The 25,815-nt window shown below is 41.5% G+C and overlaps 1 protein-coding gene across 6 annotated transcripts in view; it reads right to left on the minus strand.

Moving 5' to 3' along the window:
* The window catches only part of ctnnd2b (catenin (cadherin-associated protein), delta 2b), a 155,296-nt gene that overhangs the window by 24,151 nt on the left and 105,330 nt on the right, over window positions 1-25,815 (minus strand). For all 6 annotated transcript variants that reach the window (XM_034555363.1, XM_034555360.1, XM_034555358.1 and 3 more), the window contains 2 exons: window positions 17,811-17,943; window positions 15,558-15,771 (listed from right to left, as the gene is read on the minus strand). In XM_034555363.1, the coding sequence (XP_034411254.1) occupies window positions 15,558-15,771; window positions 17,811-17,943 (347 nt within the window). The remainder of the gene's footprint in view (window positions 1-15,557; window positions 15,772-17,810; window positions 17,944-25,815) is intronic.

The raw sequence follows: 25,815 nt of genomic DNA on the forward strand, positions 1-25,815 counted from the left end.
AACAAATGGGATGGGATTCTCAACTGAGCAAACCACCAGGGCCCCACACCCTGAGGGCCCATAAAGCCACAGGTGTGTGGTGTAAGTGTCTCTTAAAAAGCTGCTTCAAAACAGCTGCTGCGTCCTTTGGTTCATCAGCTGACCACAGCTCTATCCCCCTTAAAGACAAACTGATTGACTTTGGCCGGCCTATCAAGTGCCTGCTGCTGAGCCTGGGGCATGTTTCCAGGCGACGTGGTGCAGAGAGGTGCTGCACGCCCCCCTCACTTCTCTGGGCTCTGGACTTCATCCGCTTTCAAACCACTAGAAACGGATCTGTTTTGCAGATGATGTGTGGTGCATAATACAAGTTAGGATGACAAGAGTATGTGTTTCAGAATAGCCTGTTCATAGAATTCTGAGTTGAGTTATTTTGTTACAATTCAGTTGTGTTTACATTTTTTTCAGAATTCAGATAATTAAATAATAATAATCAACTAATTTTCCTGATTATATAATCTTCTTGCCAGCCATATTTGACTTTTAAAAGTGCTACAGAAAAGCTTTCATGTGATTTTATTATTTGAACTAACTTTGAGTCTTGAATAACATGCCACTGAGGTTAATGCTGTGCAGCCACTAATATCACTAATTTATTATTTACACTCCATTACATGGCCACAATGCCAATTGATTCATATCAAACAAAAGATATCACAATGTGAGTAACACATGGTTTTAAGATATTTGCATTAGATCTTCAAATAAAAAAATAAACATGAATAATATACACAAATTAAAGCTGCAAGCAGCATTGATCAGTCCCTCCGCCTTTGCATGAATATATACATGAATAATAAACACAACATATCTGTGTAGCTAATATTAATCAAATAACTAAAACATGTCAACTCTGAATGTGTCAAAGTCAAATTTAAACACAAGAATTCAAAAAGATCTAATGCAACATTAGGTGAGAATATATGTTTTATTTTGGATTTATGATCAGCTATAATGGACCGGGGAACTAAAAATAAAATGAAATCAAATTGTATCATTGTAATTCTATAGATTGAATGATTGAAAATGTTCACGTACAGATCTGGTTTGTCATAATAATACTAAAAAAGAAATACACACAAATCACGAGTACACTAATTCATAAACAACCCCCACTTTAATTACACAGGAGTGTAAAAAATGTTGCTCTTTCTACCTGAATATAACATACCAATTTGACCAGCCAACCAAGAAATGAGTGTACACACACACACACACACACACACACACACACACACACACACACACACACACACACACACACACACACACACACACACACACACACACACACACACACACACACACACACACACACACACACACACACAATTACATATGTGCATTTGAGAGGAGTGTCCACCTCTAGCCATATCTGCAACCCCCCTCCTTGATGGTTGTAATTATAGCTCAAATATGTATAAAACATCCTATCCCTAGATCTATGTGTTTAGAATCCTCTCTTAAGTGCAGAGTTGTTCACTCTCGGCTGAAGAGCGACTGTGTAATTACAGCCCCCGTTATCTGTCTTTGTGGGTTTTCATAAATTTGTTTGTGTGTGTGTGCGTGTCTCTGAGCCCCCTCGACAAATCATTCTTAACTCTGTCAGCCGCTTGGACTCGGCGCGCTGATGCCGGGCGTTAAGGCAGCGTGTCAGTTTGTGGTCAGGTGGCGTTTCTAGATGACTAGCTTCTATTTTTAATTTTTTTTAAAATTTTTATTAAAAACATTTTAAGTCAGAAAATGTGTTGCTTTGGGGATTGGGTAAAAATGAGAACTCTTGAAAAATAGATTGTGTGAGTTCATGTTCTCGTCACACAAGTGTACATAGTTCTTGGATATGGATATTAGAAGAATGTGCGGCTGGTTACAATCCATGCCAGTAAAAACAAGTCCAGTAATTGTCAAACTGTCAGGCACGCCCCTCTAGTGGGGGCGCAGTGTTATTACAGGTGGTGCGCAGGGGGAAATGCAGAATGTTTGTATTCAAAGAACTTCACATATTTCAAAAGTACAAATTACACGGACAATAAATTAAGTAATTAATAAATAGATGGCAAAATGCCTGTACTTTCGTGTAAATGTTTATGCTAGGCCGTTAACAGGTTACGCTTGCGCATGCGCGACGTCCAAGATCCTTTGCGACTCACACGTGTAGCTTAGTGTGAAGAAATGAAGAGACATTTGAGGGAAAAGAAAAGCAAACGAGACAAACAGCAAGACACCAAGAAGTAAATATGATGATGCCTATCTTGCTCTGGGTTTCACGGTGAATGCGGGAGGAGATGAGGAGAGACGTCTGTGTTTTATGTCTGAAAACTCTGGCAGCGGACAGTTTGAAATCCAACAAAGTAAAAAGACACTTGGAGACATTACACTCCACGCACGTCAATAAGCCACTGGAGTATTTTCAGAGGAAACTTGATGAATACTTGGTGAATATCGCAATCAGGCAAAAAGGGGCATCAGTAACCAACAAAGCACCACTGGAGTCATACAAAATTGCGCAGTGCAAGAAACCACACACCTGCAGCTCTCGATACGGTTTCAACAATGCTTGTTGAGACAAATTGAAGACTATCCCTCTCTCTAATGACACAGTTTTGCAAGTACGTTGCAGGAATTTCAACAGCAGACAAGATTAGCAGTGTCACTCAGAAGCTGGAGATGTGGGACAGGCGACTTGATCAAGGGAATATTGCTTCCTTTGAGAATCTGAGTGAATTTGCTGAAACCAGTGATGTGGATGCCACCACAGTGATTCCTGGTAAAGAGCACATCTCTCCCCTGAGAGGCTACTTTCAAAAGAACTTCCCACACAACGGTGCTCAGTATGACTGAGTGAGAGATCCCTTCAGTGCCGCAGCACCTGCTGATTTCAGCTCCAGTTTATCGAGATGACGTCCGACTCTACCCGGAGGCTGAGGTGTACAGCTCAAACACTGAGTGAGTTCAGGCTTGGTGTGGAGAGGGAGCAGCCACTCATCGGACACAGGGCGGTGGGCATCCTGCCTCTGTGAGATCGGCTTTTCTGCATGGATTGTTTTAAAAAAAGATTTGTAGTGGAAAGCAGGCTCATTGCAGCCACTAATACTGATACAACTTGATGTCTCTCACACATCTGCACTCACATCGGCACAGGCTGCATGTTGTTGTCGTTGTTGTTTTGAAAAGATATGCAGTGTAAAACTCAGTAAAACTCTCCATTGACAAATATTTAAACTTGTTTAGTTATTATAGGAGTTGTGTTTTGCACAGATTGTTGTATTGTTCTAACAAAGTGATTGCACATTGTATTAGTTTTTGTCTGATGGAGCAATCTGGGTTACTTGAAAGTGATTGCAAATGTCTTTATTCTAGTCACAAAATGTTGTTATTTCAATAAAAATAATGAATAAGAAATATGAACCATTTTGTTACAATTTTGTTGGGGATGAACATTTTTCTTGCTCCAAAGTGGGGCGTGAGAGAAAAACTTTGAGAACCACTGCACTAATTAACCACAAAGGCAGCTTACCGTGATGAAAATAATGAATATTACACCCCTTATGAAAGTAAACAAAACGAGGATGAACAACTTCATAGGCTCGCTTTTATAAATTATTTTGTCAAAGACAGTGCGTATGCAAATATATTTATTGTGGGGGATATGAACGCTGATATTTCAGATAATAACTCCCTGTTTGTTCAACACCTAATGCAATTTTGTCAAGATAGCAAGTTGGTTCTTTCCAGCAAAGTGCTGTTGCCAGTAAATAGCTACACATATACCAGTGAAGCATGGCATACAACATCTTGGCTGGACCTCTGTATATGTACAGCTGATGCTCATGACTGTCTCCAGGATGTTGCAATCTTGTATGAGCTGAACAGATCACATACTTGTCTCTATGAGATTACATGTTGAGAGTCTACCTGAGTTGACCAGTAATGATGATGATAACCGTGAAAACTTTAAAGTAGATTGGTCAAAGCTCACAGAAGATGATTTCTTGCGTTACAATTCACAAACTGATAAGAGCCTCGGAAATATTGACATATATTGATGCATTGTTTTGATGCAATTCTGTGTGGCAACATTAACTGTAAGAACCAAAACCGCAATAGTGATCTATGTGTAATGTATGATAACATTGTGAATTGTCTAAATAATGTTAGTAAATCATTTTGCAAAAAAAGGGCTAAACAACATAATCTTAGACCAGGATGGAATGAATATGTATCTGAACTCCATATAGAGGCTAAAGAAGCTTTTAATAACTGGGTTTTATCAGGAAAAGCAAGTCATGGTCCAGAGTGTGACCATAAGAAACAAGCAAATGCTAGATTTAAATATGCTGTGCGCTTCATTAAAAGAAATGAACAAGCCATGAGGGCAAACTCCATGGCCAAAAAGTTTCAACAGAATAATGTCTATGAATTCTGGAAAGAAGTTAAGGTTGCCAATAACATTAAGTTGCCACTGCCATCCAATATTGATGAGGCTATTGGTTCGGACAGTATTGCAGATATGTGGAGTAAACATTATAGGGATATTTTCAACAGTGTTAAGAGTGACACATTTAATATGGGTGATGTTCCCAATGATGCTGGTGTGTGTATTAGACCTGATGAAGTGTTGTATGCCATTGAAAAATTGGCATTGAACAAAGCATGTGGCCTTGACCAAATAAGAGCAGAACATCTGAGGCCTGCTAGCAACAGCATGTCAGTGTTACTCGCTCTGTGTTTCTCTGGATTGTTAATGCACGGCGTACTTCTTCCTGACTCGATGCTCACTGTTCTGTTAGTGCCAGTAATCAAAAATAAAACCGGCAAAATATCCAGCATTGAAAATTACCGACCAATTTCTCTGGCCAGTATAATTTCTAAAGTATTAGAACAAATCCTCTTAGATAGGCTTCAAGATTACATCACAACCACTGATAATTTGGTTTTAAAAGTAAACATAGCACGGACTTATGTATATATGCACTGAAAGAAGTTGTTAGTAAATACAGGAGACATAACACCACAATATTTATGTGTTTCCTAGATGCATCTAAAGCTTTTGATCGAATGAATCATTCCAAATTCTTTATCAAATTGCAAGAGCGAGGGGTCCCTCCATATTTGATTAGAATTTTGCACTTTTGGTATTCACGTCAAACCATGCGAGCTAGATGGGTTAAGAGTGTATCTGCACCCTTCCTAGTGACCAATGGGGTCCGACAAGGTGGAATACTGTCACCTTCTCTTTTTAATCTATATATGGACGACCTTTCTAAAGAGTTAAAAGAGTGTAAGGCAGGATGTATGGTGGGGGAACGTCTTATTAACCATCTGACCTACGCTGACGACTTAGTGGTCCTGTCCCCTTACAGCGCTGGTTTACAACAATTGCTCAGAGTCTGCTGAAGGTATGGGGTGCACTATGATATCAAGTTCAACTCTAGAAAGAGTGTTATCATGATAGCTAAAACCAAGGAGGATCAGAAGCTACATTTTCCTTCCTTTTTTTTGTGAGACCAGGAGCTAAATGTGGTGCAGAAAGTCAGATATTTGGGTCACATCATCAGGAACGACCTCAGTGATGATGACGATGTGCAGCGCCAACATGCTGGCACGTAAATGTCATATGTGTACAGCAGATGTTAAAACTGCTCTCTTCAGAGCCTACTGTACTCCTCTCTATACAGCCCACCTGTGGTGCAGTTATAGTAAAGCGAAAATGAAAAAGATTCAGGTGGCATTTAATGATGCTTTCAGAATCTTGCTCAAGCTTCCCAGATGGACAAGTGCAAGTCAGATGTTTGTGACTCGTAATGTTCCCACTTTCCATGCTGTGTTGAGAAATTTGATATACACATTTAAATGTCGATGTGTTTTTGCCCTTCTAACGATTCATTTTGAGAAGTAATTGATTGACAGTTTCCTGTCCCAGCTTCTTCTGAGATGGTGCTTTCCTGGATGTTTTCCGTCCAGTCAGGGAAAACCACAATACCGGGCTGGAGCTGGGTCTAACCCTTGTAACGGCCGTGTAGTGTATTGACGAGGCAGATGCGGAGGCAGGGTGGGTTTACTTTATTCGGACATGAATACCTCACAGTCGTTGCTGCGCATGCACGCTACAAAACCCAGATGACCCCCGCTCTGGGGTTTGTGCCGACTGCAGAGAATGCGAGTTGCTACTGCTAAGTGCTAGCTGTCTGTTAGAGCTTCCGCTCACTCACCACCCGGCAAAATAGTCTCTTGTTGACGGGGAGGGCGACAACCTGTTCTTGGTTTAGCCCTTTGGATTTATTCCAATAAACAAAACATACACGGACCGTGTGCCTTCAACATGATTGACAAGCCCTTATGGCAGCTCTACTACTTGGTCCTCTCGAGTAGGACTCAGGATAGACTGGACACTACAGTGACTCACTATTGTTTCTCCATGAACAAGTGGTGTGGCAGGAAAAGACGAGTCAATGCTAACTGGTTAGCATGCTCATTTAATTCCATTACGCAACAGTTGCCTCCATTTAAAAAGAAGCACTGTGGTTGACTAAGTAATAACCATATATTATATTTAGCGGAATGTAATGTCTGGCACATGATGTCATGCTGCAGCTGCAAGACGAGGATGAGTTTTTTCCTTTTTTTTTAAATCTTGAGTAAATTCAGCTGTTTGCCAGAATCTCTTGTGTGGAGGATGACATCATCTCCCTGAGGTGAAAGGCAGCAGGAGTATATCTTTGATCTGAATCACTGGCTCGCAAACACACAAAATATACACAAAATGTAGCCTCACATTAGTGCATGCTACATGCAGGCACACACAAAGCCATGTGTGTAACAGATGAAGGAGGTTAATTGCCTCAGCCTTACATCATGAGTGGCAGCAGGAGGTTAGGGATGCACTGTTTCATGGAGGAAGTGGAAATTAATATGATGGCTTTGTCTCTGAACCCTTTCCCATCTTTATTTGCACCTTATCTTGACTTCCCTGTTATATTTCTCTCTTCTGCAACATCGTGGCACATATCTTTGTTGCCGCTTGATCTATTTTTTTTCTTCGTTCCCCAATTCTCCTGATGCATTTCATAGTGTTCCTTTGTGGAGAATTTGAACAAGTTGGGATTTCTTTTGCCTTTTTCCAATTTGCTGAACTGTATGAAATATGTGAAAAATAGCTGTTGCTTGATCTCTGAACAAAACCCATGAAGACTGTAAAAGCACCTTTCTGCTTCTTGTCTGTGACTGCGCACCATTGACAAATAAAAAGCTGAAATTCTCAAACCGAACAGACAAACCAACCAACCATTGTAATTACTGCATGAACAAGCAAGCCATGTTGATACACAGCTTTGTTGAATACTCTATTCTGATTATTAATAACATCTATCTACAGTCTGTTATTTCTTTATAACAGACCGTTAGATATTGTTATGAATACTAGACCGTAGCTATGAATACCAGACCGTTGATATGAATACCAGACTGTTGATATGAATATCAGACTGTTGAGATGAATATCAGACCATTAATATGAATATCAGACCATTGCTATGAGTGACAGACCGTTGCTATGAATAACAACTCGTTGCTATGAGTGACAGACCGTTGCTATGAGTGACAGACCGTTGCTATGAATAACAACCCGTTGCTATGAGTGACAGACTGTTGCTATGAGTGACAGACCGTTGCTATGAATAACAACCCGTTGCATTGAGTGACAGACCGTTGCTATGAATAACAACCCGTTGCTATGAGTGACAGACTGTTGCTATGAGTGATAGACCGTTGCTATAAATAACAAACGTTGCTATGAGTGACAGACCATTGCTATGAATAACAAAAGTTGCTATGAGTAACAGACCGTTGCTATGAGTAATAGACTGTTGCTATGAACAACAGACCATTTCTATGAATATCACTGTTGCTATGAATAACAAACCGTTGCCATGAGTAACAGACCAAAGCTATTAATAACAGACCAAAGCTATGAGTGACAGACTGTTTATATGATTAACATACTATTGCTATTAATAACAGACCAATGCTATGAATAAGAATACATTTAAATGAATAACAGACTGTTACTATGAATACATTTTTTGAGAATGCAATTGTGATCACCATTGCCATTTCCTTTCATTTTTAGATCAATAAAACCATAATAAAATTAATATTTTGTGTCAAACTATTCATCTCTCTTCTAAGTAGCTGTGTGACCTTCTCACCCTGAAGGGATTTATTTGTTAAAAATGACCCCTTCTCTGTACATGATTCCTTTTGAGTCAGCGCCTTTAGAGCCAACACTGATGATTGGATATTAAAGGCAGCAGGGTGTCTTTGTCACAAGAGAGAGACAGGCATTGTGTCAACTGCAGGACATCTCAAAGGATCTGTAGAGGGCTGAGGGTTCCTTCTGACAACTCAATGGCATTATCTTCTGTAAGTGCTGTCGTCATAAGCAGAGCAGAATGCAGTAAACAGTTGATCACTGGTGCTGTGCAGTGATCAGCTCCCACAAGTTGCATGTTTTATTGTCCGGATGTATGTTATGGAAACGTCTTCCAAAATCAGTTTCAAAAGGCATTCAGACTACACGCAGTTTGGCTCTTTTGGAGGTTTTTTATTGGCTAGTACACATTTCTTATAACTTGATGGTTCAGTTTATATTTTGCCTGTATGTAATAACTCCTTTTAATATGTTTATCAAATGCACCAAAGGCCAATAAACCGTATTCTGATTCTGAATTTACAGGTGAGCATTGTGTTGAGGAAATGAGAAACAATAAAGAAATTACTCAGTATTCGTAAAAAATCATAAACTTTCAACACTACTTATTTGTAGGCTTGTATATTACTCCTCTTATCCTTCTGCTAGGGTTTTATTCCGAATGCTATTGTCTAATTCATGATGTCACCCATGCAGGAGGGAGAGCGGTCGGTTGAAACATGGCAAGTTAGCAAACAACAGTTCCTCACTTAGAACCTCAAAATAAAGACCTTCTGACTATTTAAAAAAAAAACTACAGCTGGTGGTTAGATTTTGGGATCTTTTGTTTTTATTCTTCTGCCATTCTAGTTATGCCATATTTATTTTTATTTTTTTTCAATTAATTAATTAATTCAAGTAATCATTCCAGGGTAGCAGACTTTTGGGAAAATGCACTCCTTGTACATTCAACAAAGTTTGCCTTTCACTTGTGGGTTAATTTCTAAAAACTTAAATTGTCAGCAGACCCCTGTATCTGTGAGTAATGGAAGGTTATTTTGTGTCCCAACCGACCCCACTCTCCCTAGTCGTGACGTCTATATATTAGCATAATATGAACACAGTGACATATACATTCTTTGAATAAAGCGGAAGAGGAGTCAGTTGAACATGTCCGTCAGATGAAAAAACATTGCACACTGTTACTACTGACACAACACCAACATAAAAGCAAAAGTTCCAGCACTCACGGTATTTATGCAGGCATCTGAGAGGAAAAGGCTTAATTTGGTAGCTATCAAGTTTTGCACGTTCACTGTCCTCAAGCCTTAGGCGTAAGCTTTACTCTTTGTTGTCATAATGAGGTGAGCATCGATCACCGTTCAGCACTTGGTCCACAAAGGCCTACAGCTTTGTGCTAATGAGCCTCGGTTGTAGCGTGGAATCACGTTTGTTCAGTTTGGGTTCTTTAATGACATTGTCATTAAAAACAGGAAACAGTGTAGCTAAGCAGTATACTGTAGATCGCATCAAGGTCAACCAGCAAAGACACAATGCTCTATGCCTCTGTACTGTCTGTCTGAATCTTTTTTTTAGAGATATGTTTGGTATTTTGGCTGAAATTGGAGGCGTATGAGATGCAACAAATGGACTTTGCTGCCATTTGGCATGCACTGTAACCACTTAGCTACCAAGCCTGCTCCTGTCACATTATGTGTTCATTTATTTAGTCATCATATGGTATTCCATCTATGGCGTTGCAGGTATTTTGCACATGCAGGTGGGCAGAAGAGAAAGAACGACACAGTAATAAACTACTGTAATAATACTATACTTATTTATGGCATGCGTTTCCATCTGGTGTTGACCGATTACAATATTATGTAGCTGCAATTATGAAACAGGCTGAGCATAAAAACCTTTTTACAGAGAAGCTACATTAAAAGTCCATTTTAAAATTAAAATAAATGAATGAGTGGTGGCTCAGCAATGTACTGCTGTAGATGCAGCAGCAAAACGTAATTAAACACCTTAAAAAATCATTATCAGTTTAAGTGTACGCTATATTTAGAATATTTTCAACCGTCAGACAGCCATTTCCGACAGGTAGCGATCCTGTTATATGGCATTCTTCAAAGCCTCACGACTCCATTGACAAAACAGAAATGTTCACGAGACGACTCAATCTGACAGCGGTAGACGAGCAGCTCCCGTGTTCTTTGTGGTAAAAAAAAAAAGAGTCTTGAGAGTCTGAAGAGAGCGTAGATTAATGTAACAGCTTCAGTTCTCCGTTGGGAAATAGGCGGCCTGACTTCAAGGTAAAGCGGCGAAAACATTCTAAATACAGCGTACACTTAACTGATATTGATTTAGTTTTTTTAGGTGACTTAACTAGTACCGCCCTCCTTTCTGCACTATAGCATGTGTTTTATTTTAATTCTTATAAAGTAATTATATATATATATAATATATTATATTATTAATTTACTAATATAATTACAGAGTTCATGTGCACTATATGTAGCACTATATACTATGTGTTACATGATCTGGTGACCGATCTTCACCCGTCTTTATTTTGTAAATAATCTTTTTCTTGCAGTTGCCCTTTTAACCTGTGTTTCGCTCACTGTTTCGAGATGCCGCACCACACCGCTTTGCTTTGCCTGAGCTGGATGAGCATTGTGACCGGATCGCTTACAGAATGCGGAGAGTTCCCATCACAGTGTGAGCCTGAACACTTCTATATCTGCTTCTGAGGGAGCTGACGGCAACGTGAGTGATCCAGGCTCGTCACTTATGATGATGTGCTCCGCTGTGACTGGATGAAAAAGTTGCTTTGTGATGACGAGTGGAACAACAGCCACTGATGACGAGCGACATTTTAAAAAGCGAATAAAGAAGTTAGAGAAAGTGCAGCGCTCTGGGAGTCAAAAAGAGAAGATCTCACAGTGCAGGCATTTCCTCTGTCAATCATTTACTTTCAGTTTCTAAATGCATTTAAACTAAGAAATTAATATTTCATTAAAAAGCACTTCCTAGTTCAAGCCCGCATCAATAATTGTAGATCAAAACTGAGATGCAACTGAAATGAAAATGTAAGTGAGCTACATGCAATCACAGTCTGCTCATCGAATCTGCAGGTAGAGCTAATGTCTGTCCTTTCAAAGCAGCTTTATTCCCTCAAGATAATCATCTTCAGTTCTGTACAGGGAAGGAAAAGAGAGCGAGAGAGAGAAATTATTAAACCAAAAGGCGGGAGAGAGAGGGCAATAACCTTTTTTTTCAGACTCTTTGTGCCATCAAACAAAGTTTGCATTTGTGTGGGTAGCTGAATCTGTAGCTAGCAAGGCAGGCAGCTTGACTTCCCACTGTGATCCTGACTCAAAATGCTTACCAGAGAGAGAGAGAGAGGCAGGGAGGGGAGGCGATATATAGAGTAAAAGTGGAGACAGAGAAAGGCAAAGAGGACAGGAGGAGAACGGGGCACCAATTACCAAAACCCCAACCACTGAGGGATAAGGGAGTTACCTAGAGAGGCTGGGAAACAGAGGGGAGGGACAGCTATTTCCTCTGGGCGAGAGAGAGAGAGAGAGAGAGAGAGAGAGAGAGGGGGGGGGGGGGGGGGGGCGTCTGTCTAGGTCCGGTCGGCCGTTCAGCTGATTAATTTGTGACAGGAGGGATTTCTGTGCTCCGTGCCTTGAATTGCTGCTCTAATTTATATGGTAATCTTCTTTAAGACTCTGGCAGCATACAAAAAAAAAAAATCTTTTATTTCCATCTCTGCTAAGCCTAAATCTTTTTCTTTACTCACTCAAGTCATATAAACATATATATGTGCAAGGGCGCGTCTCGATTTCACTTCCCTGCGCTCAGTGTGGGTTTGCGTCAGTATTCATGGCTGTCTCTCATTACCACGAATGATGCTTCAGATGTTTGTCCCTCACCGGAAATCTCATGTCACCCTGATGAGACGTACTGCTGTAAATAATCAGGAGAGTGGATGAAGGCTCAAGGGCCTTTGTGGGACACAGGAACAGTTTGGCTTTGACGGTGGATTTGATTAATATACAGACAAATGTTAATTGTGGTGGCAAAAACTGGGGTTTGATGTATTACTCAACGTTGGCGGAATTGTGCAATCAGGGCCGCAGAAACTGGTTATTATTAGAGATGTTCCGATACAATACCAGCGTGTTAAAAACATGCTACGTAACTTCCTCTTATCTTGTTTGACGGTAAGTCATCGCGGAAAAAGAACTGCTAAAATTTTGCTAGCTCTGGCTGAGATTACACTCTTGGCTAGCATCGGCCTGATGGGTACTGCACATGTGCAACTCTCAACAGAGTGTAGCGAATCGAAGAGAATCAGAGCAAATTTCCCAGAGCTGACAATGGAATGTTTCTAACAAGTGAGACATCTCGCTTGGTTCTCATGTCTGGGGAGAGTTGCACATGTGCAGTTCTGATTGGGTGTGTGCTAGCAGAGAGTGTTACGCTAGCCAGAGCTAGCAAAATGTCAGCAATCGGGCAGGAGTGACACATGTTGTTGTTGTTCCTGCAGCATGAAACAGGATTGGAATGAACTCCCCCCCCCTCGAGGATCCTGGATGTAGATCAGTTTGAAAATGGAGTGGTATTCCTCTTTTAGCTCTGTCGTCTCTCCATCCCTCACTAGAGGAAAAAAAAGTAATTTTACCGTGGCCGTTGGCATGAATGCCAATCAGAAATGGATTGCCAGGATACATGTTGTTGTTGTTCCTGCAGCATGAAACAGCTGATAAACGGTATAACGTAATATCGGTCCAGAGCATAGACATGGCTTTCTCACAGAGACCCGATCCAGTATTTTAGACTGGTATCGGAACAGCTCGAGTATTTAGGGTAACGGTATCAAATACATGTTTCATGAGCACTCAAAAGCTGGGAACACAAGTTACGATTTTTAAAACCTACAAAAAACATTTTTGTCTTGATACTCTGAAAGTGGGTAGACCACACTGAACTACAGATAGGCTACGATAAGAGTCACGTCAGGCAACGCCCAAAATCCTGTGATCGCGTTTCCTGTACCGACAAACAAAAACGGTTATCCATCCAATCAGTTTGCATTGAAAAAGGCTAAGAAATGGCCGACACAAGCTTCATTTGGGTGAGATAATGGATGGAGAAAATGAGCGGATCAAGGACTTTGGGGAGGCCTGGAGGAGAGTGAACCGCATAAGAGTGAGATAATCTCTAATGATCTGTGGCTCTGCTATGAAAGTTAATGAGGTGGATTATAAAATAATGCATTCTCAGTAGAGGCGTTTTTTTATGACTTCCTGTCCACAGATGAGAAGTAGCTCAGCTACTGCGCTTTCATGTCATCAATGGACTCGTGTTGATGAGAACTTTCCTGTTTCCACAGTGAACTTTCAAGCCGGAGCGTTTCCAATGAATATACACTGCGTGGTTTTTGCAACCGATTGTCTCCACCAACTGGCCCGCAATGGAATCCAATGGGCCCGACTTGGTCTGGTTATTTTTGGGGAGTTTTTCCTGATCCGATGTGAGGTCCTGGGACAGGGATGTCGTATGTGTACAGATTGTAAAGCCCTCTGAGGCAAATTTGTAATTTGTGATATTGGGCTATACAAAATAAACTGAATTGAATTGAAAATCAATACTGATGCTAAATCGTAAGTGGCCAAACAATCATGATGTTCCCACTTGAAGTTGTTACACTGATTACTGTCTAATACATAAGGGCTCTAGCCTCTACTTTGCCCTAATATCACGCTAAAACACACCGAATAAACTGTTCTAGAAAGCAGAAATAACTAGAATCCTGCTTTCCGAAATACTGTGCTCCTGACAGAGATGTTTTCATGAGCGTGGGTGCTCGTAAGAGAAATCCATTCTTTCTCATTTGGCTCCAGGATTGGAATGAACTCCCCCCCCTCGAGGATCCTGGATGTAGATCAGTTTGAAAATGGAGTGGTATTCCTCTTTTAGCTCTGTCGTCTCTCCATCCTTCACCAGAGGGGAAAAAAGTCATCTTACCGTGGCCGTTGGCGTGAATGCCAATCAGAAAGGGATTGCCAGGATATGTAAAGTAAAAGGTGTAAAAAAATAAAATGTAATAACAAATCACTGGTAGAGGCACTGCTGGTAATCTTTTAATCCTTTTGGTGGCGAGTTTACAACCAAGGCCTCGGTGGGTTTAGAAACTCAAAATAGTCAATCCTGTCTGCACCTTTTACAATGTGGATGATATTTGTGTGTTACTGACAGAGAAGACCAACCGGCTGTGGATGAAGTGCAGCCCTTTGCACAGAATCTTATTTTCCACAAGTCAACAGTACTTGAGTGCTGTGAAGCAGGGAGGTGGTAAACAACTCTCTCCTTTGTGTGTGTGTGTGTGTGTGTGTGTGTGTGTGTGTGTGTTTGTGCTCACATGTAGTACAGTGCACAGTGTGTTTTGTGTGTCGTATAGCCGGACACATCCTCGCAGTGTGTGTGGTTAAACGCGAGAGGCAAATGAATGCTGGGTCTGCATGTACGTGCACACCGGGGTGGAAGTTTTTCCTGTCATTTTAGATTATTATTTTCCAGAGATATTGATGTTAACATAATTTATTTGAAACACAAAGCTGCACCTAATATGTTATAACATGACCTTTTCTTCTTTTATACATTATTAAGAGTATGTTAAGACAGTAATCCTTTTTATTAAAGCAACGCATTTTTAAAAGATTATTATGTATTACAACTATGGAAAAATCTATTGCAAAAAGAAATTGCAAATATGAAGTCAATAAAATGCTTTGTATTGTGTTTTGAAATAATGTCATAAAGCAGTATGAATATGTATCAGTACTTTAACTATAAGTAAACTGTGCTTATAAGCAGATTATGCATTATATGTTTGTTTGTAATGCCTCATAGACAATCTTACCACGATTGGAATTCATTTTGAATATTGAAAATGCTGGAATAATAGTAAAGAAATGTAAAGTCGCCTCAATACAGCCCTGGTTATATGGGAGTATTTCTGTTCATATAAGACATTTTTGCCAACAGGCTGAGCTGTAAGCAGCCATTTTAGAACGAGAAGTAATAGGAAGAAACATCTGCACCTGAAAATGTGAGTTTTGTAAGGTGGAACTTTTAGTATGACCAGCTGCATATAGTTTCACTGCCAGGTGGTTTGGAGTCTTCGTTTCAGTACGTGAACACACAAGGTATTTTTCCTTGGAAGAGGCAGTAGATTATGGACCGAAGGCCGGTGACATCGATCCTTGCTGCAAAATATAGAAACATCAAAGTACAAGTAAACAGTTTCTACCTGTGAGCAGCTCTCGGATCTCCACGTCTGTGGTCTTCCGGAGCAGTCGCACCAGAGCCGGGATGCCGCCGCAGTTCTTCAGGGCGATCTTGTTGTCGTCGTTGGCTTTGCCGTACACCAGGTTCCTCAGGGCTCCGCAGGCGCTGCGGTGCACGTCGGTCATCCGGTGGTCCAGTAAGTCCACCAGCAGCTGGATTCCACCCTGCCGCCGGATCTGGCAGACAGAGGAGGGAGGATGGAGTTAAGGGGACCGCAGCGGGAAATTCACAAACAATTGAGAGGTTTCTGTAGGTTTGAGCCAATGGTGTAACGGACCCCATAATGACTGTACGTGTGTGCGTCAGCTGTAAAATGTGGTGTGTGCTCATCACAAGGTCCAATAGTCTAAGGGATTGTCTTCCAATTGCTTATTTAGTCTGAAAAACCATAAAAAACCCAAAGGGATTGTATTAATAATGATTAGAGATAAAGAAAAACAGAAACGTATTAAAACTATAAATTGCTAAATTGTCGGCAGGTAATTTTCTCTCAGTGGTTTCTCTCCTTAGTGACAAAGAAGCAGGGGCATGACTAAGAGAATAGATGGAGCACACAGTAGCACATCTTTACAGAGCCTCCGGTGCTCCAAGACAGAACAGCCGTATACATGTCCCTCTGCATCCCGTCTATTATTTCAACATCCGGGCATCTCTCTAAAGGGCAAAAAACAATCTGGCCTGTGGGTTGTGAGTTTGGCAACCACCGCTCTAAATGCTACACACCATTCTTTAACACAATTTCAACATCAGTCAACCCTCTCGTCCGTCTCGCTCTATCTCTAATGCCTGTTGGCTGATTGCTGTTTGAAGAACTTTGTTTGCCCTCAAATCCATCGTCTCCATGGGGATTAATGAAGTGGAATTGAGCTGAATTGAGTTGACATTGAAGAGACGGAACAGAGACACTGAGTGATGGCTGGTCTAGAGGACGGAGGGATGGGCTGCACGAAGCACGTTCTCTGACGTTCTCGGAGTTGGGTTAAGTGTGCATAATGAGGAGTTAATGCCGTCTAATATGGAGTTTGGTGGAGCTCAGACAGCTGCACACGTGGGACAGAGTTTCCTCTCAATAAAGACGTGACCAATCTTTCACTACTCAGATAGAGGCAAGGTTGAAAATGGGTGTATTTACAACCTGCCTGCTAAGTGTCTGGTCATCGACAATGTGTCAAGCTATTCATGTGTTGCTTGGCCGACATGAGCGACGATGTCCCAGAGTGTAAGGCCTTCTTGATCTCCGCCCAGGCGTCAACCTCCAGTTCTGACAAGTGAAGCCAATGTGGAAGTGGCTTAAATGTGCATTCTCTTTAATGGCCATCGGGGGGCGACTCCTCCGGTTGCAAGTCTAATTATATAGAAGTCTATGAGAAACTGTCTCTTGATTTATTCCCTTAGTAAACATTGTTGTTGTCTCAATCTCTAGTTTCAAGTCTTCTTCAATAGCATGATGTTCAAATAGACCATAAAGCAGGTGATGATTTAGGGCGGGGCTATAAGGCAATTGACAGGTAGTTACCATGGAGTTGTCTTTGTTTTTCTCACTCTCGGATCACTTCTGGCTGCAAAAAAACAACATGCCTATCGCCAAAAACCAAGATGGCGACGGACGAAATGCCGAACTCGAGGCATCAAAACCATAGTTCTTAAATCAGTGCGTGACGCCACAGTGACTGCAGCGACCGTATACGGTCTATAGCTCTGACAAATGCTGAATGGGTTAATCACAGTTTTTCTGGCATTTGTTACATAACATATCTCCTACATTGCTGGATTCCTATTGCCATCAGCTTGCAGACCGCACTGTGGAATCGTTGTTGCATTATTTCTCCACCGGCCTGTTGCATGACCATCAAAAATATTTGAAGGCGAGCAAACCTCACTCACTCTTAGCTGAGCACCCTCGTCCCCTGGAATCTTGCCTGTGGTACTCCAAGCACTGAAAAACCCCAGCCAGCCAGCAGCCAGAAACAACGTTCAGCTGAACTTTTTGCAAAGTTTTGGCAGAAAAATCAAACACTGCAGTATCTGCATTCCTATCTGCGTGCTAGAGGAAATAGCTGGAAAGTATGTTTTTGTGTGTGTTTTGATTGAACAATTTACTGGAAGTCACCGACTCTGAATGAGAGCCAAACGTATGCATGTGGAGTTTTGGAATTCAACCCTCTGTCTGTGAGCACCTCTCTCTTGGTGTCGTTTTCTCGTCAGAGATCAATACCTCAGATTTGATCTTGTTGTCTCCGAAGCAGAGGTGCTGGAGGTAGGCAGCGGCGTTGGACTGGACCGATGGGAACTGATGCTGCAACATCTGGATCACCTCCGGCAGCTCTGGATCCCTCCAGCCGAACTCCCTACGGAGACACACAGAGAAAATACAGTGTTGTGATGTGTGCAGAGCTAGATGTGTGTGTGTGTGTGTGTGTGTGTGTGTGTGTGTGTGTGTGTGTGTGTGTGTAGCTTAACCCGTTACTAGGCAGCCAGTCGCCACGCTGTATCCATGATTTAAAGTCCTCACCAGAGTCAGAAATCGAGGTTGGAGATGAATCAAAAAGTGAACAAAAATAACTGATTGATCTTTTATAGTTTCAATATATGTATTCTATTCTTATTTATTTTACATACTTTGCAGACAGAAATGCGACCAGTCATCTTCATCAACTTCGATTGACAGCTGGCACATGTGATCGAGGCCATTCGAGTTATCATTGGCGACCATTTTGAGGAATCTGAACCAATTCTCGGCCTTTGTTTTGCTATAAGTTTTGTATGCGTTGTCAGAGGAAGGTGTTCCACAGCAGCAGCATCTCAGGCACACTGAGAGCATGAAGCCTTTCTTCTAACTGCCCCAGCTGCTTTGGCTTTGGAGGCAGGGTCCAACAGTGCTTTTGCCTAAAGGCATGCTCCAGGCACGCACACGCACACACACACGCACCCACACACACACGCACACACACACACACACACACACACACACACACACACACACACACACACACACACACACACACACACACACACACACACACACACACACACACACACACACACACACACACACACACACACACACACACAGAGAGAAACTAAGCTAGCCAACCCTGCACGTGTGTGTAAGGGTGTGTGTGAGGGACGAAACCCTGGATGATTAACGTGTGGAAGATGCGATGTGAGAGAACGAAGTCACGGTGAGGGATCAGAGAGAGGGGACGGGGGGAGGCGGGGCTTATCGATGCAGATTATCTGTCGCCAGCGGCGACGGGATATCGCGTTTCCTTTACAGCGATCGTTTCTTGGGACCAACTGAAACTGGGGCTTTTCTTTGTTTAGTTTTTGGCATTTGATTTAACATTTGACAGAAAGAAAGAGTTGGTACTTCCTGGATATTGATTTTGCTATCCACTTGTTTCACTATGCTCGGTTTCCACTGTTAAAGAGAAGTTTTGTGGGCTGCATATAGAAGCCCTGCTTGCTCCGCTCTTATGTGGAACCCATTTCTCTTTGATGTATCTTATTCTTGATGCAGCAACAGCCCGGAGTCCCCGTGGAGATAATTTCAGTACAGTCTAATCTAAATTTAATCTAAACATAAACACATGCACGCACAAACAACCACGGGATGCACAGATAAAAAACACACACACACACACACACACACACACACACACTGAGTGCTATCGGACAACTCAGTGTGCAGTTTAGAGCACACGCACACACATGCGCGCACACACACACACACACACACACACACACACACGCACACACAGAGTGCCGTCGGACAACTCAGTGTGCAGTTTAGAGCACACGCACACACACGCGCACACACACACACACACACGCACACACACACACACACACACACACTGAGTGCTATCGGACAACTCAGTGTGCAGTTTAGAGCACGCACACACACACACACACACACACGCAAGGGCACAATTCAGCACACTTGTAGTAGTCAAAACACATGCACGTATACGCACTCATTGACTTGCATTCACACGCAGCCATCAACGGCAGAGCAGAAGAGCCAGGATTAGAAAAGCCTTTGTCTCTGAGTTTCATAATGGGCCAATGGGATGAAGCCAGCGTTTGAAAAAAAAAATGGGGGGATTGAGGCAGAGAGATTTATTTCAAAGGTTATTTCCTCCCTCTCTCTCTTTGAAATCCTCTCTCTCTTTAACAATTTTCTTTTTCTTCTTCTCTTGTCTCTTGTCTCAGCTCTCTGTTTCTTTTTTTCTTTCTCCCCCCCCCCCCCCGCCTTTCTCCGGAGGAAAGCTTCCTCCACAACACACACATGCGCAGCCACAAGATTAACATGCATGATGTTGTTACGCACGTACAATGGCGTGTGCCTCAATGAATGTGATCGTAGATGACATAACCTTGTTTAGGTCGCCCTGTGGGTTAATTGGCCGATAAGACGTCCAACGTTACGGCTGGGTGAGCTGTCAGATGTGTGTGAGTGTGTGTGTGTGTGTGTGTGTGTGTGTGTGTGTGTGTGTGTGTGTGTGTGTCTGTGTTTTTTTGGGATTCTTTTTACATTGTAATTAGAAAGCGGGACACCAGCGATAACATACGCCCGCGGACATGGAGCTTCTTTAATAACTAGTAAACCAGATGGCTTCACTTATCAGACAGATTCAACTGCTTATGTAATCGTTTGGTGAATTGAAAGGTTAAACTGATGAACGTGTAATTGTATCAATATGAAAACAAGCTAATTGAGGTTGAGGGGTAAGAGTTCAATAGGAGATTTCACCACTTATTCATGCATGTGTCTTTCACTGGAATATTTTTGCTTCTTTGTACGTACACTTGATTATGTTTCAGGATGTTGTACTTTTTAATTTTATTTGTTGCCATCATTTTATAGCTACTTTACAGATGGATATTTAGCATGAAAACATACAACGTATGTATATCAGTACCTTGTTATTCATTAAACTATCCAAATAAATAATGTAAAACACATTTTGCATAACGAGTAGTTTTACTATTGATACTTTCAGTACATTTCGTTGTTTCTACTTTAGATTCACCGTGCAAGACAATTACTTGTACTGGAGTATTCCTACATTTTGTATTTTGTATTGCAGTGTTTTGTGTTGCTCCTGTTGCTCAAGTAAATTACTTTAATATCCGCAGCTTGATTTTATACAGAAAATAAAAGATAATCTAAAGATAAAAAGCTCAAAGCAATCAATCTATTTAGTATAACCGTCGGACTAAATCTGACACACGAAGCCTGCTTTTTCTCAGTGTCTGTTCTGCTGAATCATGGCTTATGTCACTATTAGTACAACATTTTGCCTTTAAAAACAAATAGTTTGCCAAGTGCATCTATGGTTAGAAAGTCAGTGTTCAGCTGAGGCCTTTTATAAAGAAGAGAACATGAAAGCAGTCGTTTCTATACCGGCTCACGGTTATATACCTCCGCCAACCATGTTGCCATGTCCAAAATGTCATCACTTCATCATTTTATCCTGTCAACATAAGCATTATTATAAATTCTTGGTAATGTGCAACAAAATACAGTTTTGTGAAGTCACAATGACCTTTGACCTCCAAAATCTAATCCGTCTAGTACTAATTCTCCATCCTTTGTTTACTGAAATGGTGAAAGGAGGGTCGCGAAAGTGATTTTCAGATCCATTACGAAGCAAAACAGCAGCCAGTGATGTTACCGGCACATCAGCCGCCAAGGAGTAAACTTCATTACTTGAAGGCCAAAGTGGCATACTTGGCAGCACTCTACGATAAAAACGCTCTCTCTGTCTCTCTTTCCACTCATTCTATCTCTCCGTCTTCTCCGGCAACAATCTTCTCAAAGTGGGAGGTCAAAGTGGGGGCACACACATGTAACTACAGACACAGTTACAAACAAGTGGTACTTTCTGATTATAATAGAATGGTCAGTTAAAGGGATAGTCCACACTTTTTGAAGTGGGCTTGTTTGAGGTACTTCATATTCCCAGAGTTTGGAGGAAACAGAGAGGAGAATGGGCTGACAAAGAAAGTGGCTGTTGAAGTACTTTAATAAGCCTGCCTGTTTACCTACTGAGAACAACAGCTGCGAGGACTAACAAGAGCCACTTTAAGTTCATAGTGATGTTTTCTTTTGGGGGGGGGGGGGGGGGTCTTCGGAGGGAGCCCTGTCAGGGATGCCGACTTGGCCGCCTTTTGAGCTACTTCTATTGGAAAAGACTTAGGCTGCGTTTTTTGGTTGGATAGCCACAAAATCCAGTTTACTCTTGATCGTTTATCCAATTTTGCCGACCCCAGCTTTAAAGTTGTGTAAAATCTGTTTTGCTGCTGCCCCTCGTCCACAGCAGTACATTGCTTTGCTCCAAACCTGTAGCGTAATACACTGACTATGGTACCTCATTCACCCCACTTAAAAATTATATCTGAACTATCCCCATAACACTTAAATCAATGAAGGAACACAATAACCCCCCCCCGGAAAAAAAAACATACAAGTAAACTTCAGAACACCAGAACAGAAGAAAACCACCACAATGCACAAACGTGTTGAGATGACAGGTGAAAAATATACACAAACATGCAAAAAGAAAAAAAAGAGAACACATGTAATGAGAGAGCCTAGAATAGAATAGTACAATGGAGAGGAAGTGGCACATCACTGCAGATCAAACTCAACCCGAGGGCCTCGGGCCGCGATGCTTTGAGGGGCACGCACAGGCGCACGTATCGGAAACCAACGTGCACCATCAACATAGATTTGGTGCATCATTTGCCGAGATAAACCGAGCGTACAGTTGACGTGTTGCGCAATGCGTTGCTCTTCTGGGATAGAACAGGACTAAACTCTAAAGCAGGCCAACACTCTGAAAGAATTTAAACTAAAGTCGCAGTGAAACTAAATGAAATGAAGAGACCGTCTTCTCTGCTGCGTGCGCTCTGCCCCAGAAAGCTGCACGATAATGGTTCATTCATTCACTAACTCTAGCCTGGAGCTGTACTACTTTTCACTCAGCATCTCCCTCTCTCTCGCTGTGTGTGTGTGTGTGTGTGTGTGTGTGTGTGTGTGTGTTTCAGAGAGAAGAGAACACAGGGTGAATATGGTGCTCCCGGTTCCCAAACACTGTGCGACAACATCGCAGCAGGATGAGCAAAGACGACTGAGCCATCTGTGAACTTCGGGCGAAAGTGTTCACCCGTTCAATGGTTGCATTTTGGGAAATACTACGCAGCGTATTTGGAGCGCACTGCTGTTCTGTAAAAAACTGAACAAAATGGAGAAAAAAATTACTTCTGTATGTGTGTTTCGTGATTTTCATGGCCCCTGATTGAATTAAAAAGCAGGGTAAATTATTTGTTGCTAATCGTTCACAACAAATAGCACATTTGTAAATTGTTTGTCCAAAAAAAAACAAATTTGGCGTAATTTTATCATATGTATATTAAGATGTTGGGGTTCTGAGAGAAACTAACTGCATAATGATGTATAATCTTACAAATCAAAATATAACTACAGATATCATGAAGTGGGGTTTGACTTTTGAGGGCATGCTGTTGTGTAAATAATGAATATTAAAGTTAGGGCTGGTATGCACTGAAGAAACTTTTTTTTGTTTTATTCCTTAAAATTCTCTTTACATCCCGACAGCGATCCATCCATCAAACACTCTGCCCGTGCACTCACTGCTGGTCACCGGAGTCTTGCACAAGCTTCTTGGCAGGTGAGAGAAATATCAACAGCCATGTTTGTTATTTACACTCAGAATGATCCTTTTGGGGGAGTGGCTTTGGAGGGAGGCCTGAAAGGGTCAGTGGTGCCGACTTGACGAATCTTCTCATTAAATTAGCGACTTCTGAAGCTTGTTCTGCTGGGCTGTGATTTTTAGTTGGATACATTTTCAGAAATCAAACTTACTCTCCAATGTTAGCGACCCAAGCTTTGCAAAGACACATCAAGCATGACCGCAAAAAAATTAATTAATTAGCTAAAAAATTAAAATATATATTTTTTTAAATCCTAACTAAAATTTACGCAGATCACATAACATCACAAAGTTCTTGTAAGTAATTTTGTCCTCAAGTTTTTCAGTTCAGATCACTTGGATCACTGATCCAATTTTTTCTTTTTTTCCCCTGCACTTTTGTGCTCCCTATAAATAAGACAGTTTTTAGTTTTTGTTCAACTGCAACAATATGAAGCTCAAGCGGCAGTTCATTAAGGAAGACACTCTTTACGCTCTGGTTCATTCTTAAGTAGTCTCTTCCTCTTGAACCAATCGGAGGTGGCGCAGTTCTGTAAGCCAATCACAGCGCTCTTGGCAAACCGATGCGACCCTCCTCCACCCCAGGCTCCTCCAGTCAGCATTCAGTCGTGCTCATCATTCATTATCGGGTAACAACAACTCATTTCTTCTTCACCACCACCAGTGTCTGGACTCCAGGGGGGGATTCTGCCTTCACAGATACCAGCATCACCCTTTCCTTATCCTAATACAGGATGGAGTCCAATTCGCCAAAGACTTTGCACTATTCAAATATATGCAATTGTAATCAATTATTGTTAAACTCGAAAAACAAGTCTCTCCTGATTGAAGTCCCTTTACCCTTTAGTCGTGCAGATGGCTCCAATCTTAACAAGTCAGAATCAAGAGGGAAAACACTGTCAGGGAGAAGAGGAGCTTTTGAAAAGGAGAGAAAAGAACTGAATAAATGAAACACGTGTGAGAAAGATATTTCCTGACATATTTCCTCATGCAAAAATGTGCGTATACGTGAGTGTGAATATGCATGTGTGTGACTCTGAAATCCCCCACGAGAGCCTAATGTTTCATCTGGGGACAAACCGCCAATCAACTCTTTGTTCCCAGCCAGCCAGGTGGGCTATCTCGCATCACCACTTGTTTACGTGTGTGTGCGAGTGTGTGTGTGTGTGTGTGTGTGTGTGTGTGTGTGTGTGTCTTTGTGCCATCGTGTCACCCACAGCCAAAACATTTACACCACAATACAAGATGCGGACAAACCAACAATTAAACCCGCTAAATGAATAAACTATCTATGAATTATGCATTCAGAAGGCAGGGCGAGGCGCTCCAATGTGAAGGCTGCAGGCAGACGACGATCACTGTTATATCGGGCTGGAAGGGATTTTTCTGAGTCAGGCTTATTGAGCAATTTGAAAACAGAGAGCGAGCTATCCGATTTGTGTCGGGTATATGTGTGTGTGTGTGTGTGTGTTGTCACTCCTGAGGACTGTCAGGGGTGGGAAATGGAGATGACTCATTCCCCAATAGATAGACAGACAGACATACAGACAGACAGGTAGGGTAAGCCTGCAGAGTGAACTGACAGGAGATAAAGGGAGTCAAAAATAAACTGACACGTGTGCTGACTCACTGCATTCACTTTTCAGCGGGACATCTAATAACTTCAGGTGGCTGATTAACCACAAACTGGAAGAGAATAGAGTAGAATAGAATAGACCCGAACCCGGTGTTGTGTTGGTTAGTTTCACCAAGAATAGAGAATCGAGATGGGGTCACTTTCTTCACAGGTACAGTATTTTCTGTAATAGTTCTTTGTGTACTTCTATGGTATAGTGATAGTACACTGCGTAGTTAAACCATTTTGAATACAACGTATAAGGCAAAGGCCTCATGTAAAAAGGAGTAAATAGGAGCACAAACCAAACAAATGTGAGAATAAGTCAGTGAAAAGTTATGGGATATATTATGGGAGAAAAAAAACATTATTTTGAAAAAAACTTTTGCGTAGAGTAGCCATCGTGGAGGATTAGAAGTGAAAATATATTAATCAAGGTAAAAACTCTGTCAATTTACACATCGTTTTGGGGTTGGTTGATCACCCCTATTATTTTATAATGACATCCTACTATCAGATGTAATAACTTGACCCTATGACATGATTCTTGAACGTCTGATTGTGGTGTTTTTTTAGCGCAGTGAAAACCTTGTTTTTGAACGACTGAAAGACCAAAAGGTTTGACTTAAAAAAAGAAATATGAGAAATTTAAAAGACCCAGTCCTCGCCATTCAATAGAATACATAATTCTGCCATTGACCAAAAGAACCTATGACAGTCAGAAATCAACCCTCAATCACCAAGGCTTTTGCAAAAGCAACAATATGTAAACGTGACAGCTAACTATGGCGAAACTGTGTGCGGGCAGCTTTGACCGATTGATTGATCTGATTTATTGATCTTAGCATGCCTCTGCGTCTCCA

This window comes from Cyclopterus lumpus, chromosome 17 (genome assembly GCF_009769545.1).
Source record: "Cyclopterus lumpus isolate fCycLum1 chromosome 17, fCycLum1.pri, whole genome shotgun sequence".
In the NCBI taxonomy this organism is placed as follows: Eukaryota; Metazoa; Chordata; class Actinopteri; order Perciformes; family Cyclopteridae; genus Cyclopterus; species Cyclopterus lumpus.